This window comes from Aphelocoma coerulescens, chromosome 34 (assembly GCF_041296385.1).
Source record: "Aphelocoma coerulescens isolate FSJ_1873_10779 chromosome 34, UR_Acoe_1.0, whole genome shotgun sequence".
NCBI classification, from domain to species: Eukaryota; Metazoa; Chordata; class Aves; order Passeriformes; family Corvidae; genus Aphelocoma; species Aphelocoma coerulescens.
In genome coordinates this window covers 289,740-305,376 of record NC_091045.1, presented here as the reverse complement: position 1 = coordinate 305,376, position 15,637 = coordinate 289,740, and the positions used below count along the sequence as shown (strand labels likewise).

The 15,637-nt window shown below is 53.8% G+C and overlaps 1 protein-coding gene across 1 annotated transcript; it reads left to right on the top strand.

Moving 5' to 3' along the window:
• The first annotated feature begins 4,509 nt into the window (after positions 1-4,509).
• On the top strand, positions 4,510-5,870 carry LOC138100453 (C5a anaphylatoxin chemotactic receptor 1-like). The gene is made up of 2 exons (XM_068998292.1): positions 4,510-5,597; positions 5,630-5,870. Exons 1-2 carry the CDS (start codon positions 4,510-4,512, stop codon positions 5,868-5,870), a joined length of 1,329 nt encoding a protein of 442 aa, XP_068854393.1.
• The last annotated feature ends 9,767 nt before the right edge of the window (positions 5,871-15,637 follow it).

Genomic DNA, 15,637 nt, shown 5'->3' with positions numbered 1-15,637 from the left:
GGGGTCAAAACCCACCTGGGGGGCACCTGGGGGACCCCAAATTCACCTGGGCGGCACCTGGGGGACCCCAGACTCACTTGGGGGGCACCTGGGGGACCCCAGACTCACCTGGGGGGGGGGTCAAAACCCACCTGGGGGGCACCTGGGGGACCCCAAACTCACCTGGGGGGCCCCTGTGTGCCCCTCCCCCCCCCCCCGCAGGTAGGGCCCTTCCTGGATTTTGGGGGGGGGGGATGGGGGGGATCCCCTTTTCCCGGGATTTTGGGATTTTTTTGGGGGGGGGGTCTCCAGCCCCTCACTCCCCTCTCCTTCCCCCCCCCCCCCTTTTCTCTCTCTCCCCCCCACAGGAGGACCCAGCGACCCCCCCCAGGTGTGACCAGGGGGGACCCCAAAACCTCCCCGAGCCCCCCCAGGTGTGACCGGGACCGGGGGGGGGAACCCCAAAAAAACCCCCCCGGGGGGGCGGACCCCAAAAAATCCCCCGGGGGGGACCCCAAAAAACCCCAAAATCCCCCCGGGGGGGACCCCAAAAAACCCCCCCGGGGAGGACCCCAAAAAACCCCAAAAAGCCCACGGGGGGGACCCCAAAAAACCCAAAACCCCCCGGGGGGGACCCCAAAAAATCCCCCTGGGGGGACCCCAAAATTCCCGCCCCCCCCCCCCCGAAGGGGATTTTGGGGTCCCCCCCCCCCAAATTTGTCTTTGCCAAAATAAAAGTCCCGAAATGTCTCCGGCCTCGTCCTTGATTTTTGGGGTTTTTTACCTCCCCCCCCCCCCAAAATCCTAAATTTCGGGGTTTTTTCCCAAAAAAAGCTCAATTTTGGTTAATCCCACCCTCCCGAAAAAAACCCCCCACCAAATTTCGGGGTTTTTTCCCAAAAAAAAAAGCTTAATTTTGGTCCATGCCCCCCCCCCAAAAATACCCCAAATTTCGGGTATTTTCCTCAAAAAAAGCTCAATTTTGGTTAATCCGCCCCCCCAAAAAAAAAACCCCAAATTTCGGGTATTTTCCCCCGAAAACCCTCAATTTTAGTTAAACCTCACCCCCCAAAAAAACCCCCAATTTTTGTTTTTTCCCCCAAAAAAGCTCAATTTTACTTAAACCCCCCCCCCCCCAAAAAAAAAACCCCAAATTTCGGGTATTTTCCTCAAAAACCCCCTCAATTTTGTTTAAAACTTGCCTCAAAAAAACCTCCAAATTTCGGGTATTTTCCCCAAAAAAGCTCAATTTTGGTGAATCCCCCCCCCCAAAAAAACCCGCAAATTTCGGGTATTTTCCTCAAAAAAATCTCAATTTTGGTTAATTCCCCCCCCCCCAAAAAAACCCCAAATTTCGGGTATTTTTCCCCCCAAAAAAGCTCAATTTTAGTTAAACCCCCCCCCCAAAAAAAACCCCAGATTTCGGTTTTTTCCCCTAAAAAAGCTCAATTTTAGTTAAACCCTTCCCCTCAAAAAAATCCCCAAATTTCGGGTATTTTTCCCAAAAAAAGCGCTCAATTTTAGTTAAACCCCAGCACCAAAAAAAGCCCAAATTTCGGGGGTTTTTCCCCTCAAAAAAGGTGAATTTTAGTCCACCCCCCCCCCAAAAAAAAGCTCAAATTTCGGGTATTTTCCTCAAAAAAAAGCTCCATTTTGGTTAATCCCCCCCCCCCGGAAAACCCCAATTTCGGGTATTTTTTCCCCCCAAAAAACCTCAATTTTGGTTAAACCCCCCCTCAAAAAAAACCCCAAATTTCGGGGGTTTTTCCCCCCAAAAAGCTCAATTTTAGTCCACACCCCCCCCCCAAAAAAAACCCCAAATTTCGGCTATTTTCCCCAAAACCCCTCAATTTTAGTTAAACCCCCCCCAAAAAAACCCCAAATTTCGTGTTTTTCCCCCCAAACCCCCTCCATTTTATTTAACCCCCCCCAAATTTCGCAGTGGGGGGGTCCCTAAACCCCCCCTCCCCCCCCCCCCGGTTTTTTGGGGGTTCCCCCGCCCCCTCCGGCCCCTCCCCGCCCCCCCCTTTTTGGGATTTCCTGCTCCCCTCCCCCCCCCGGGATAAAACCGGGGGGGCCCCGCCCGGAGCGGCCGCGGCGGCTCCAGGTGAGGGGGGGGGGGGAAAGGGGTTTGGGGACCCCTCCCGGACCAATTTTGGGGGGTCCCAGCCCCATTTTGGGGGGGGTCTCGGCTCAAATTTGGGGGTTCCCGCTTCGTTTTTGGGCTCTTTTGGGGGGGGGGGGTTTTGCTCTCTGCTCTCCCCGGGGGGGGGGGTTTGGAGACCCGGAGACCCCCCCCCCTTCCGGCCTGGAATTTGGGGGGGGGGGGGTCTCCAGATCAGTTTGGGGGGGTCCCAGCCCGAATTTGGGGGGGCGCTCAGCCAAAATTTGGGCATTTCCAGCCCGAATTTGGGCATTTCCAGCCCGAATTTGGGCATTTCCAGCCCGAATTTGGGCGTTTCCAGCCCAGTTTTGGGGAGGTTTTGTTCTCCTGGGGGGGCTGAGGGGACCCCTCCCAGTCCGGCCCAGTTTAGGGGGGGTCTCCAGACCAGTTTGGGGGGTCCCAGCCCAATTTTTGGGTTCCCCAAACCCGTTTTTGGGGGGTTTCCAGCCCCGTTTTTGGGGCTTTCCAGCCCCGTTTTGTCCTCCTGGGGGGGGCTGAGGGGGCCCCTCCCAGTCCAGCCCAATTTTGGGGGATCCCAGCCCCATTTTGGGTGGTCTCAACCCAATTTTTGGGGTCTCTGCCCCGTTTTTGGGGGGTCTCACCCCCATTTTTGGGGTCTCTGCCCCAATTTGGGTGGTCTCAGCCCCATTTTTGGGGTTCCCAGCCGCATTTTGGGGTCTCTGCCCCGTTTTTGGGCGGTTCCAGCCCCATTTTTGGGGTTCCCAGCCGCATTTTGGGGTCTCTGCCCCATTTTTGGGCACCCAGCCCAATTTTTCGGTCTTTGCCCCATTTTTGGGGTTCCCAGCCCCGTTTTTGGGGTCTCTGCCCCATTTTGGGGTTCCCAGCCCCATTTTTGGGGTTCCCAGCCTCATTTTGGGTGGTCTCAGCCCAATTTTTGGGGGTCCCAGCCCCGTTTTTGGGGTCTCTGCCCCATTTTTGGGGGTCCCCACCCCGTGGGGGAAGGGTGGAGCTGCCCTTCCCCTCCCCCCGTTTCCTCTCCCAAATTCTTGCGCCATAGGGGGGGGAGGGAGGTGAGGAAACGCCACTTCCGGGGTGTCCGGGGAGGGGCCGGGACACCCCCAGGAGGGTGGGGACACCCAAAAATGGGGCTGGGGACCCCAAAAATGGGTCTGGAGACCTCAAAATGGGTCTGGAGACCCCAAAATGGGGCTGGAGACCTCAAAAATGGGGCTGGGGACCCCAAAAATGGGTCTGGAGACCCCAAAATGGGGCTGGAGACCTCAAAATGAGGCCAGGGACACCCAAAAATGGGGCTGGAGACCCCAAAAATGGGTCTGGGGACCCCAAAAATGACAGTGGGGACACCCAAAAATGGGTCTGGAGACCCCAAAATGGGGCTGGAGACCTCAAAATGGGGCTGGAGACCCCAAAAATGGGGCTGGAGACCCCCCAAGACACCTTGGTCACCTGGCGGGGTGGGGTTGGGGTCTTTTGGAAAGGTCTTTGCACCCCAAAATCCCCCTTGACCACCTGGACAGGTGAAAGCCCCACCTTGACCAAGGCGTGGTTGGGTTTGGCCACCTTTGGGAAGGTCCTTGACCACTTGGACAGGTGGGAGGTGGCCCTGACCAAGGCGTGGTTGGGTTTGGCCACCTTTGGAAGGTCCTTGACCACTTGGACAGGTGGGAGGTGGCCTTGAGCAAGTTGTGGTTGGGTCAAGGGGTCTTTTGGGAAGGTCCTTGACCACCTGGACAGGTGAAGGCCCCACCTTGACCAAGGCGTGGTTGGGTTTGGCCACCTTTGGAAGGTCCTTGACCACTTGGACAGGTGGGAGGTGGCCCTGACCAAGGCGTGGTTGGGTTTGGCCACCTTTGGGAAGGTCCTTGACCACCTGCACAGGTGGGAGGTGACCTTGAGCAAGCCATGGTTGGGTTTGGTCATCTTTGGAAGGTCCCAGGTGAAGACCCCCCACCTTGACCAAGCCATGGTCAGGTTTGGCCACCTTTGGGATGGTCCTTGACCACCTGCACAGGTGGGAGGTGGCCTTGACCAAGCCATGGTCGGGTTTGGTCACTTTTGGGAGGTCCTTGACCACCTGGACAGGTGAAGGCCCCACCCTGGGGTGGGTTCAGGGGTCTTTTGGGAGGTCCTTGACCAGGTGGCCTTGACCAAGCCATGGTCAGGTTTGGCCACCTTTGGGAGGTCCTTGACCACCTGCACAGGTGAAGGCCCCACCTTGACCAAGCCATGGTTGGGTTTGGCCACCTTTGGGATGGTCCTTGACCACCTGCACAGGTGAAGACCCCCCCCACCTTGACCAAGTCAGCTTTGGTCACCCAACCAACCCCTTGACCCCTTGACCACCACCCCGCCCCGCCCCGCCCGCAGGTGTCCCCGGCCTCGCCATGGCCGCGCTGCCCACGCCCTTCTCCTACACCTGGGACAGCAGCTGGAACGACCCCTGGAACGACCCCTGGAACAACACCGGCAACGACACCTGGAGTGACCTCTACGACCTGGACGTGGCCGAAGTGCCCCTCGGCCACCGCTTCGTCCTGGCCCTCTACGCCCTCATCTTCCTGCTGGGCGTCCTGGGCAACGGCGCCGTGCTCTGGGTGACCGTCACCGAGCTGCGCCGGACGGTCAACGGCGTCTGGTTCTTCCACCTGGCCCTGGCCGACCTCCTGAGCTGCCTGGCGCTGCCCTTCCTGGCGCTGCCGCTGACCACTGACCACCACTGGCCCTTGGGCCGCCTGGCCTGCAAGGTGCTGCCCTCGCTGACCGTGCTGGCCATGTTCGCCAGCGTCCTGGTGCTGACGGCCATCAGCGCCGACCGCTGCGCGCTGGTCACTCGGCCGGTGTGGTGCCACAACCGCCGCACGCCGGCGCTGGCCAGAGGGGCTTGCGCCGGGGCCTGGGCTCTGGCCGCGCTGCTGACCGTCCCCTCCTTCATCTTCCGCACCGTCCGCCTCGACCCCTTCTCGGCCAAGGCCACCTGCGTGCTGTCCTACGGCGCCGTCCGGCAGCACCAGCGCGGCACCGAGCTGACCACGGCCGTCATCCGCTTCCTCTGCGGCTTCCTGGGACCTTTCGTGGTCATCTCGGGCTGCTACGGCCTCCTCTTGAGCCGCGTGCGGGCGCGGGGGCTGGGCCGCTCCCAACGGGCCACCAGGACGGTGCTGGTGGTCATCGTCAGCTTCTTCGTGTGCTGGCTGCCCTACCACGTGGTGGGGCTGGTGCTGGCGGCCAGCGCGCCGGACACCGCGGCCTTCCGGGGCGCCCAGGCCGCCGACCCCGCCGTGGCCGGCCTGGCCTACGTCAACGGCTGCGTCAACCCGGTCATCTACCTGGCCATGGGGCGGGGCCTGGGCGCGCAGGTGAGGCGCTCGTGGCGGGCGCTGCTGCGGGGGGTGCTCAGCGATGACCCCCCCAGCACGGCCACGGACGGCCGGGGCCGGAGCGTGGCCACCACCGAGGAGGGCAGCGAGGCCGGGTGAGGGCGGGCGGCGTCGGCGGCGTCATCGTCATTGCCATCATCATCATCGTCGTCATCATCATTGTCATCATTGTTGTTATCATCATCGTCGTCGTCATCATCATCATCATCATCGTCATCATCATCATCATCGTCGTCATCATCATCGTCGTCATCATCATCATCGTCGTCGTCATCATCATCATCATCATCGTCATCATCATCATCGTCGTCGTCATCGTCGTCATCGTCGTTGTCGTCATCATTTTGGGGGTTCCACCACAGCGGTGAAAAAGGTGCGAGGGTGGGAGGAAGGTCAGGTTGTCGTCATCTTCATCGTCGTTGTGGTCGTTGTTGTTGTCTTCTTTGTCACCGTCATCATCTTCAACGTCATTGTCATCGTCTTCATCGTCATTGTTATCATCTTCATCATCACCATTGTCATCATCATCACCATCATTGTCATCATCTTCATCATCACCATGGTCATCATCATCACCATCATTGTCATCTCCATCATCATCCCATCATCTGCATCATCACCGTCGTCATCATCTTCATCATCATTGTCATCATCTTCATCATCACCATTGTCATCATCTTCATCACCATCGTTGTCATCTCCATCATCATCCTCATCATCTGCATCATCACCGTCGTCATCATCTTCATCACCATTGTCATCATCTTCATCATCACCATTGTCATCATCTTCATCACCATCGTTGTCATCTTCATCATCATCCTCATCATCTGCATCATCACCGTCGTCATCATCTTCATCATCATTGTCATCATCTTCATCGCCATCATCTTCGCCATCATCTTCGTCATCTTCATCATCACCACCATCATCCTCATCATCCTCATCCTCATCTTCATCATCGCCATCGTCATTTTGGGGGTTCCACCACAGCGGTGAAAAAGGGGTGTGAGGGTGGGAGGAAGGTGAAGATCATCATCATCTTCATCATCGTCGTCATTGTCATCATTGTCGTCATCTTCCTCATCATCGTCATCATCTTCATCCTCATCGTCATCATCTTCAGCATCCTCGTCCTCGTCATCTTCATCATCGTCACCGTCATTTTTGGGGTTCCACCACAGCGGCAGCGCTGGGGCGCGAGGGTGGGAGGAAGGTCACCTCGTCATCGTCATCATCCTCCTCCTCATCTTCTTCATCACCACCTCCTCCTCTTCCTCCTCATCTTCATCACCTCCTCCTCTTCCTCCTCATCTTCATCACCTCCTCCTCTTCCTCCTCATCTTCACCACCTCCTTCTCATCTTCCTCACCTCCTCATCTTCATCACCTCCTCCTCCTCATCTTCATCACCTTTTCCACATCTTCACTACCTCCTCCTCTTCCTCCTCATCTTCATCACCTCCTCTTCTTCTTCTTCGTCACTTCCTCCTCATCTTCTTCATCACCTCCTCATCTTCATCACCACCTCCTCCTCTTCTTCTTCACCTCCTCCTCCTCTTCATCAACTCCTCCTCATCTTCATGACCTCCTCATCTTCCTCACCTCCTCCTCATCTTCTTCTTCATCACCACCTCCTCCTCTTCATCAACTCCTCCTCATCTTCATGACCTCCTCATCTTCCTCACCTCCTCCTCATCTTCTTCTTCATCACCTCCTCATCTTCCTCACCTCCTCCTCCTCATCATCTTCTTCACCTCCTCATCTTCATCACCTTTTCCTCATCTTTTTCACCTCCTCCTCCTCATCTTCATCACCTTCTCCTCCTCATCTTCCTCCTCACCTCTTCCTCATCTTCATCATCTTTTCCTCATCTTCCTCACCTCCTCCTCCTCATCTTCCTCACCACCTCCTCCTCATCTTCTTCATCACCTCATCTTCATCACCTCCTCCTCTTCCTCCTCATCTTCCTCACCTCCTCCTCCTCATCTTCTTCATCACCTTTTCCTCCTCTTCCTCACCTCCTCCTCCTCACCTGGGGTCCCCCCCTCCCGTGTCCCCCCCCTCCCCCCTCAGGTGACCCCCCCCCCATCCCCGTGTCCCCCCCTCTTCCCCCCCCCAATAAATGCGGAACTGCCCCGCCCCCACTTCCCCATTTTTGGGGCTTTTTCGGGCGTTTTCGGGGCAGGAATTTCGCTGACTCAGCGGATCCGGGGCTGCCGCAGGAAACGTCCCGGAAAGGGGGGGAGGGGACAATGCGGGGGGGGGGGGGGGAGGGTGGGGACACTTGGGGACACTTGGGGACATTTGGGGACAATGGGGGGGGTGAGGGACACTTGGGGGACACTTGGGGATGGTTGGGGACACTTGGGGACAATGGGGGGACACTTGGGGGTGGTTGGGGACACTTGAGGGACACTTGGGGGACACTTGGGGACATTTGGGGACAATGGGGGGACACTTGGGGGTGGTTGGGGACACTTGAGGGACACTTGGGGGACACTTGGGGACATTTGGGGACAATGGGGGGGTGAGGGACACTTGGGGGACACTTGGGGATGGTTGGGGACACTTGGGGGACAATGGGGGACACTTGGGGATGGTTGGGGATGGTTGGGGACACTTGGGGGACACTTGGGGGACACTTGGGGATGGTTGGGGACACTTGAGGGACACTTGGGGGACACTTGGGGACATTTGGGGACAATGGGGGGGTGAGGGACACTTGGGGGACACTTGGGGATGGTTGGGGACACTTGGGGGACACTTGGGGACATTTGGGGACATTTGGGGACAATGGGGGGTGAGGGACACTTGGGGGACACTTGGGGATGGTTGGGGACACTTGGGGGACAATGGGGGACACTTGGGGGTGGTTGGGGATGGTTGGGGACACTTGGGGGACACTTGGGGGTGGTTTGGGACACTTGGGGACGTTTGGGGACACTTGGGGATGGTTGGGGACACTTGGGGACAGTGGGGGGGGTGGCCCTGGGGACAATGGGGGGGTGGGGGACACTTGGGGGACACTTGGGGACAGTGGGGGGACACTTGGGGACAATGGGGGGTGGGGGACACTTGGGGATGGTCGGGGACACTTGGGGGACACTTGGGGACGGTCGGGGACACTTGGGGGACACTTGGGGGACATTTGGGATGGTTGGGGACACTTGGGGACAATGGGGGGTGGCCCTGGGGACAAGGGGGGGGTGGGGGACACTTGGGGACACTTTGGGGACACTTGGGGGTGGTTTGGGACACTTGGGGGACACTTGGGGACAGTGGGGGGTGAGGGACACTTGGGGGACACTTGGGGATGGTTGGGGATGGTTGGGGACACTTGGGGGACACTTTGGGACAATGGGGGGGTGGCCCTGGGGACAATGGGGGGGTGGGGGACACTTGGGGGACACTTGGGGACAATGGGGGACACTTGGGGGTGGTTTGGGGCACTTGGGGACAGTTGGGGGACACTTGGGGACAATGGGGGGACACTTGGGGGACACTTGGGGGACAATGGGGGGACACTTGGGGATGGTTGGGGACACTTGGGGGACACTTGGGGACATTTGGGGACAATGGGGGGGTGAGGGACACTTGGGGGACACTTGGGGATGGTTGGGGACACTTGGGGGACACTTGGGATGGTTTGGGACACTTGGGGACAGTGGGGGGGGTGGCCCTGGGGACAATGGGGGGGTGGGGGACACTTGGGGGACACTTGGGGACAATGGGGGACACTTGGGGGTGGTTGGGGACATTTGGGGACACTTTGGGACACTTGGGGGACATTTGGGGGACACTTGGGGACACTTGGGGGCGGTTGGGGACACTTGGGGGACAATGGGGGGGACAGTGGGGGGGGGGCGGGTGGTGCTGGGAGTGGGAGCTGGGGCTGGGATTGATGGGATTGGTGGGAATGGGATGGAACCCGGGGATTCGGGGATTCCGGGATCCGGGGAATGGGATGGAACTCGGGGATCCGGGGATCCAGGGATTGGGATGGAATTCAGGGATTCAGGGATTCGGGGATCCAGGGATCCAGGAATTCAGGGACTGGGATGGAATTCAGGGATTCAGGGATTCAGGGATCCAGGAATTCAGGGATTGGGATGGAACTCAGGGATTCGGGGATTCGGGGATTCGGGGATTCAGGGATTGGGATGGAACTCAGGGATTCAGGGATTCGGGGATCCAGGAGTTCAGGGATTGGGATGGAACTCAGGGATTCGGGGACTGGGACGGAATTCAGGGACTGGGATGGAATTCAGGGATCCAGGGAATTCAGGGAGGAGTTGGACTCAGGGATTCAGGGATCCAGGAATTCAGGGATGGAACTCAGGAATTCAGGGATTCAGGGAATGGGATGGAACGCAAGGATTCAGGAATTCGGGGATCCAGGAACTCAGGGATCCAGGGAATTCAGGGATTCAGGGACTCAGGGATTCAAGGATTCAGGGAATGGGATGGAATTCAGAGATCCAGGGAATTCAGGAATTCGGGGATTCAGGGATGGAACTCAGGGATCCAGGACCTCAGGGATCCAGGGAATTCAGGGATCCAGGGATCCAGGAACTCAGGGATCCAGGGAATTCAGGAATTCGGGGATCCAGGAACTCAGGGATCCAGGGAATTCAGGAATTCGGGGATCCAGGAACTCAGGGATCCAGGGAACTCAGGGATCCAGGGAATTCAGGGATCCAGGGATTCAGGGAATTCAGGGAATTCAGGGATGGAACTCAGGGATCCAGGGAATTCAGGGATCCAGGGACTCAGGGAATTCAGGGATGGAACTCAGGGATCCAGGGAATTCAGGGATCCAGGGACTCAGGGAATTCAGGGATGGAACTCAGGGATCCAGGACCTCAGGGATCCAGGGAATTCAGAGATCCAGGGAATTCAGGGAAGTCAGGGATGGAACTCAGGGATCCGGGGAATTCAGGGATCCAGGAACTCAGGGAAGTCAGGGATGGAACTCAGGGATCCGGGGAATTCAGGGATCCAGGAACTCAGGGAATTCAGGGATGGAACTCAGGGATCCGGGGAATTCAGGGATCCAGGAACTCAGGGAAGTCAGGGATGGAACTCAGGGATCCAGGGAATTCAGGGATCCAGGGACTCAGGGAAGTCAGGGATGGAACTCAGGGATCCGGGGAATTCAGGGATCCAGGGAATTCAGGGAAGTCAGGGATGGAACTCAGGGATCCGGGGAATTCAGGGATCCAGGGAATTCAGGGAATTCAGGGATGGAACTCAGGGATCCGGGGAATTCAGGGATCCAGGCGGCCGAAATCCCAGGAAAAGCCCCATTCCCAAACCCCTGAAATTCCCAGCACGGCCCCTCCCCCCGCCCCTCCCCGCGGCCGCAGCGCGGGGGGAGGGGCGGGGGAGGGGGAGGGGCGGGGGCTCCTCCTCCTCCTCCTCTTCCTCCTCCTCCTCCTTTTCCTTCTTTTCCTGCTCCTCCTTTTCCTCCTTTTCCTGCTTTTCCAGCTTTTTTTTCCTCCTCCTCCTCCTCCTCCCGGGATCGCTCCCGGCCATGGAAGGCTCGGGACCCCCGGGGGGGGCGCGGGGGTCGCCGCCCCCCTGAAGCCACGGCGGGAAAGGTGAGTTTGGATCGGGGGGGGGAAAAAATCGGGAAAAGCTGGGATAATCCACCCCGAAAAAAAACCAAAAAAAACCCCAAAAAACAGGGATAAAACCGGGATAAAATCGGGAAAAAATCCGGGAAAAATCGGGATAAAATGGGGGCAAAATCGGAAAAAAAATCGGGATAAAGTGGGGGTAAAATCGGGAAAAAAAACGGGATAAAATCGGGATAAAACCGGGATAAAACCGGGATAAAACCGGGATAAACCGCATCCCCCCCCCGCCTTAATCCATCCCCCTCCCCGCTTTTCCAGCCGCGACCCCTCCCAAATTTTCCAGCTTTTTAACCCTTCCCTGGAAAAGCCCGAACGCGGCTCCCAATCCTTGGGATTTTTTTGGGGAGGATTTTGGGGTTTGTTTTTTTTTTTTTGGGGGGGGGGGGGGGTGGTTGGATTTTTGGGGTTTTTTTAGGGACCATTCCAACCCCATCCCATAAATCCGCCGTGTCATCGCCGCTTTTCCAGGTGTGGCTTTTCCAGGTGTGGCGCTTCCAGGTGTTCCCAAGGAACCATCCCCACCCTCCCTTCCCCCTCCCCCCCACCACCGCGGGATTTTCCCGAATTCCGGCGAATCCATGGAAAAACGCGATTTGAGGGGGGGGGGGGTTCCTATTTTTTTTTTTTTCCCGTTTTTTTTTCTTTTTCCCAGCGGTTTTTTTCCCGGTTTTTCCCCCCCGGGATGGCGCCCGGCACCTGCAATTCCCGATTTTTTTTCCCTGCCTTGCTCCAAGCAGGGCGCGTCCTTCCCGCGTTGCGGCGCCGCCGTTGGAATTCTGCTCCCGAAAAATCCTTGGGAAAAATCCCCTTTAAAAATCCCTCCCCAAATCCCACAAAAATCCCTTTTTTGGGGCGTTTTTTGGGGTTTTTTTTGGGTTTTTTTTCCAAGCCCTTTGGAAGAGCTCCGGGAACAAGGAGCGGCCGTGTCATTGAGGCCGATCCCGCCGGGAATCGCTTCCCGAGGAAAACCGGGATGGAAAAATGCAGCTTTTTCCCCAGGGAAAAAAAAAAAAAAAAAAAAAAATCCGATTTTTCCACTCCGAACCAACCCCAAAATTCCAACGTTTTCATTGTTTTTTTTTTTTTTTTTAATTGAATTTTCCCCGGGAATTCTGCAGCCCCGAGGGGGAAATTCCTGCTGGGGATCCCCCGGAAGAGCCTGAAAAATTCGCTTTTCTTCCCAAGAAAATCCCGGGTTTTTTATATTTTTTTCAGGGAAAAAAAAAAAAAAAAAAGGGATTTTGAAGGCGTTTTGACCTTTAAGGTGAGACATTCCAGGGATGCTCCATTTTTCCCCCCTGGATAATCGGAATTCTCCGGCACCTGGATGAGATTCCCCCTCCCCCTCTCCTTCACCCCCCTTTTCCTTATATAATTTAGGCCAAGAATTCCACATTTTTTCATCCCGGCAATGATTTTCCACGTTGGGAATCCAGGGATTTTAGTTGTGGTTTTTTGTTTGTTTTTTTTTTTTAAATTCCTGGATTCTCTGCTTCCAAAGGAATTTTCTCCCAAGGCCTTTGGGCCACACCTGGATTTTTGGGAATGTGCACCCGGCATTGGAGCTTTGGGGCTTGGAAAAGTGGGAGGAAAATCCCTTTTTCCACCTGGGAATGATCCCAAAATCGGTCAATCCCTGCTGGTTCTGGGATGGGTTTGGATTTGGGCCTGGATTTTAGGGAATTGCTGGGAATTTGGAATGGTTTGGGTGGGAAAAAGGGACCTTGAAAGGGGATCCCGTTCCCTGGGCAGGGAAAATGGAATCTGGGGAGGGAAGAGGAAGGAATTTTACTGGTTTGAACTGGGAAAATCCCACATTCCCAAGGTTTTGGGGCAAAACTCTTGGAATAAGGGTGGGTTGGAGGCTTTTCCCCCTCAAATGTTGGGATTTGGGCCTTGGCACTTCCCTCTTTCCCACTTTTCCCTCAGAAATCCTGGAATTTGAGCTTGGCCTACTCCAAATCCTCCTTTTTCCCATTAAATCCTGGAATTTTGGCCCTGGCAGATCCCAAATCCCCACTTTTTCCACTCCAAAACCTGGAATTTTGGGTTCAGCCCATCCTTCTTTCCTACTTTTCCCTCAGAAATCTTGGAATTTGACCTTGGCCTACTCCAAATCCTCCTTTTTCCCCCCAAATCCTGGAATTTTGGCCCTGACAGACCCCAAATCCCCACTTTTTCCACTCCAAAAACTTGGAGTTTTGGGTTCAGCCCATCCTTCTTTCCCACTTTTCCCTCAGAAATCTTGGAATTTTGGGCCTGGCCTACTCCAAATCCTCCTTTTCCCCCTCAAATCCCGGGATTTTTGAGCTTGGCCTCCTCCAAATCCTCCTTTTTCCTCTCAAATCTCCGGAGTTTTGGCTCAGCAAACCCTTCATTCCCAGTTTTCCCCTCAAATCTTGGAATTTTGGCCCTGGCACAGCCCAAATCCCCCCTTTTCCACTCCAAAAACTTGGAATTTTGGGCTCAGCCCATCCCTCTTTCCCACTTTTCCCTCAGAAATCTTGGAATTTTGGGTTTGGCCTACTCCAAATCCTCCTCCTTCCCCTCAAATCCCGGGATTGTGGCCCTGGCACAGCCCAAATCCCACTTTTCCCCCTCAGATCTCTGGGAAAGAGGGATGTGCCAGGCCCAAAATCCACTTTTTTGCACTCAAATCCCAGGAATTTTGAGCTTGGCCTCCTCCAAATCCCACTTTTCCCTCAGAAATCTTGGAATTTTGAGCTTGGCCTACTCCAAATCCTCCTTTTTCCCCTCAAATCTTGGAATTTTGGCCCTGACAGACCCCAAATCCCCCCTTTTCCCCTCCAAAAACTTGGAATTTTGGGTTCAGCCCATCCCTCTTTCCCACTTTTCCCTCAGAAATCTTGGAATTTTGGGTTTGACGTACTCCAAATCCTCCTTTTCCCCCTCAAATCCCGGGATTTTTGAGCTTGGCCTCCTCCAAATCCTCCTTTTCCCCCTCAAATCTCCGGAGTTTTGAATGAAGCAAACCCTTCATTCCCACTTTTCCCGTCAAATCTTGGAATTTTGGCCCTGACAGACCCTAAATCCCAGTTTTTCCACTCCAAAATCTTGGAATTTTGAGCTCAGCCCATCCCTCTTTCCCACTTTTCCCTCAGAAATGTTGGAATTTTGGGTTTGACCTACTCCAAATCCTCCTTTTTCCCCCTCAAATCTTGGAATTTTGGCCCTGGCACAGCCCAAATCCCACTTTTTCCACTCCAAAAACCTGGAATTTTGGGCTCAGCCCATCCCTCTTTCCCACTTTTCCCTCAGAAATCTTGGAATTTTGGGCTTGGCCTCCTCCAAATCCCAGTTTTCCCCTCAAATCTTGGAATCTGAGCTTGGCCTCCTCCAAATCCTCCTTTCCCTCTCAAATCCTGGGATTTTGGCCCCTTTTTTCCCACTTTTCCCCTCCAATCTTGGATTTTTTCCCAAATCCCGACGTTTTTCCTTGGAATTCTCCTGGAAAAGGGGAAAAGCCTCGTTCTCCTCCGCCTGGAGCAACGCCGGGGCCGGAAATTCCCAGGAATTGGGGAAAAAGGGAAATTCCCGGCGATTTCCGGGAATCCGCCCGGAGCTTTTGGGATTTGGGAGTTTTTCCTTCGTTTGGGATGAAGTTTTAATTAGTTTTGCTTTGCTTCTTTTCTCCTTTAATTACTGTTATTTCGGATCTTCTTCTTCCTAATTAACGGGAATTAATGATTCCTTTATTTCCTCTTTTCCGAGAGCTCTTTTAAGTTTGAAATCCTTTTTATTCCTATTTTAAATCTTGTAACGGGAGGATTGAAAGTCATTCATTTGAATTATTAAATTAAAAGTGAGGATTTAAACTCATTAATTATTATTATTATTATTAATTGATTCTTTTGCAATGATTAGTTTTACCTTTATTGGCCATTTTTATTTGGAAGGGATTCTCATTTTTGCCCTTTTTATTTGGGATTTATTCCCGCTCATTTCTCACGGTTCCACGTTGGAATTCGTATTTCCATATTTTATTTTGTCACTTTATTATTCTTTTCCATCCATTCGTGCTTCAAATTCTTTCTTTTATTTCTATTTTTCTTCATTTCTCATTTTAATTGTCATTATTTGACTTTTATTATTCTAATTTTTATTATTCTAATTTTTATTATTCTAATTTTTATTATTCCAATTTTTATTCTAATTTTTATTATTTTAATTGTCATTATTTTAATTTTATTTTAATTTTCTTTATTTTAATTTTCTTTATTTTGTCATTATTTTAATTTTCTTTATTTTAATCATTTTTATTTGACTTTTATTATTTTAATTTTCTTTATTTTAGTTTTCTTTATTTTAATTGTCATTATTTGACTTTTATTAGCTTAATTGTCATTATTTTAATTTTATTTCTTTTACTTTCATTATTTTAATTTTCTTTAATCGTCTTTATTTTACTTTTCTTATTTTAATTTTCATCATTTTAATTTTCTTGATATTAATTGTCATTATTTGACTTCTATT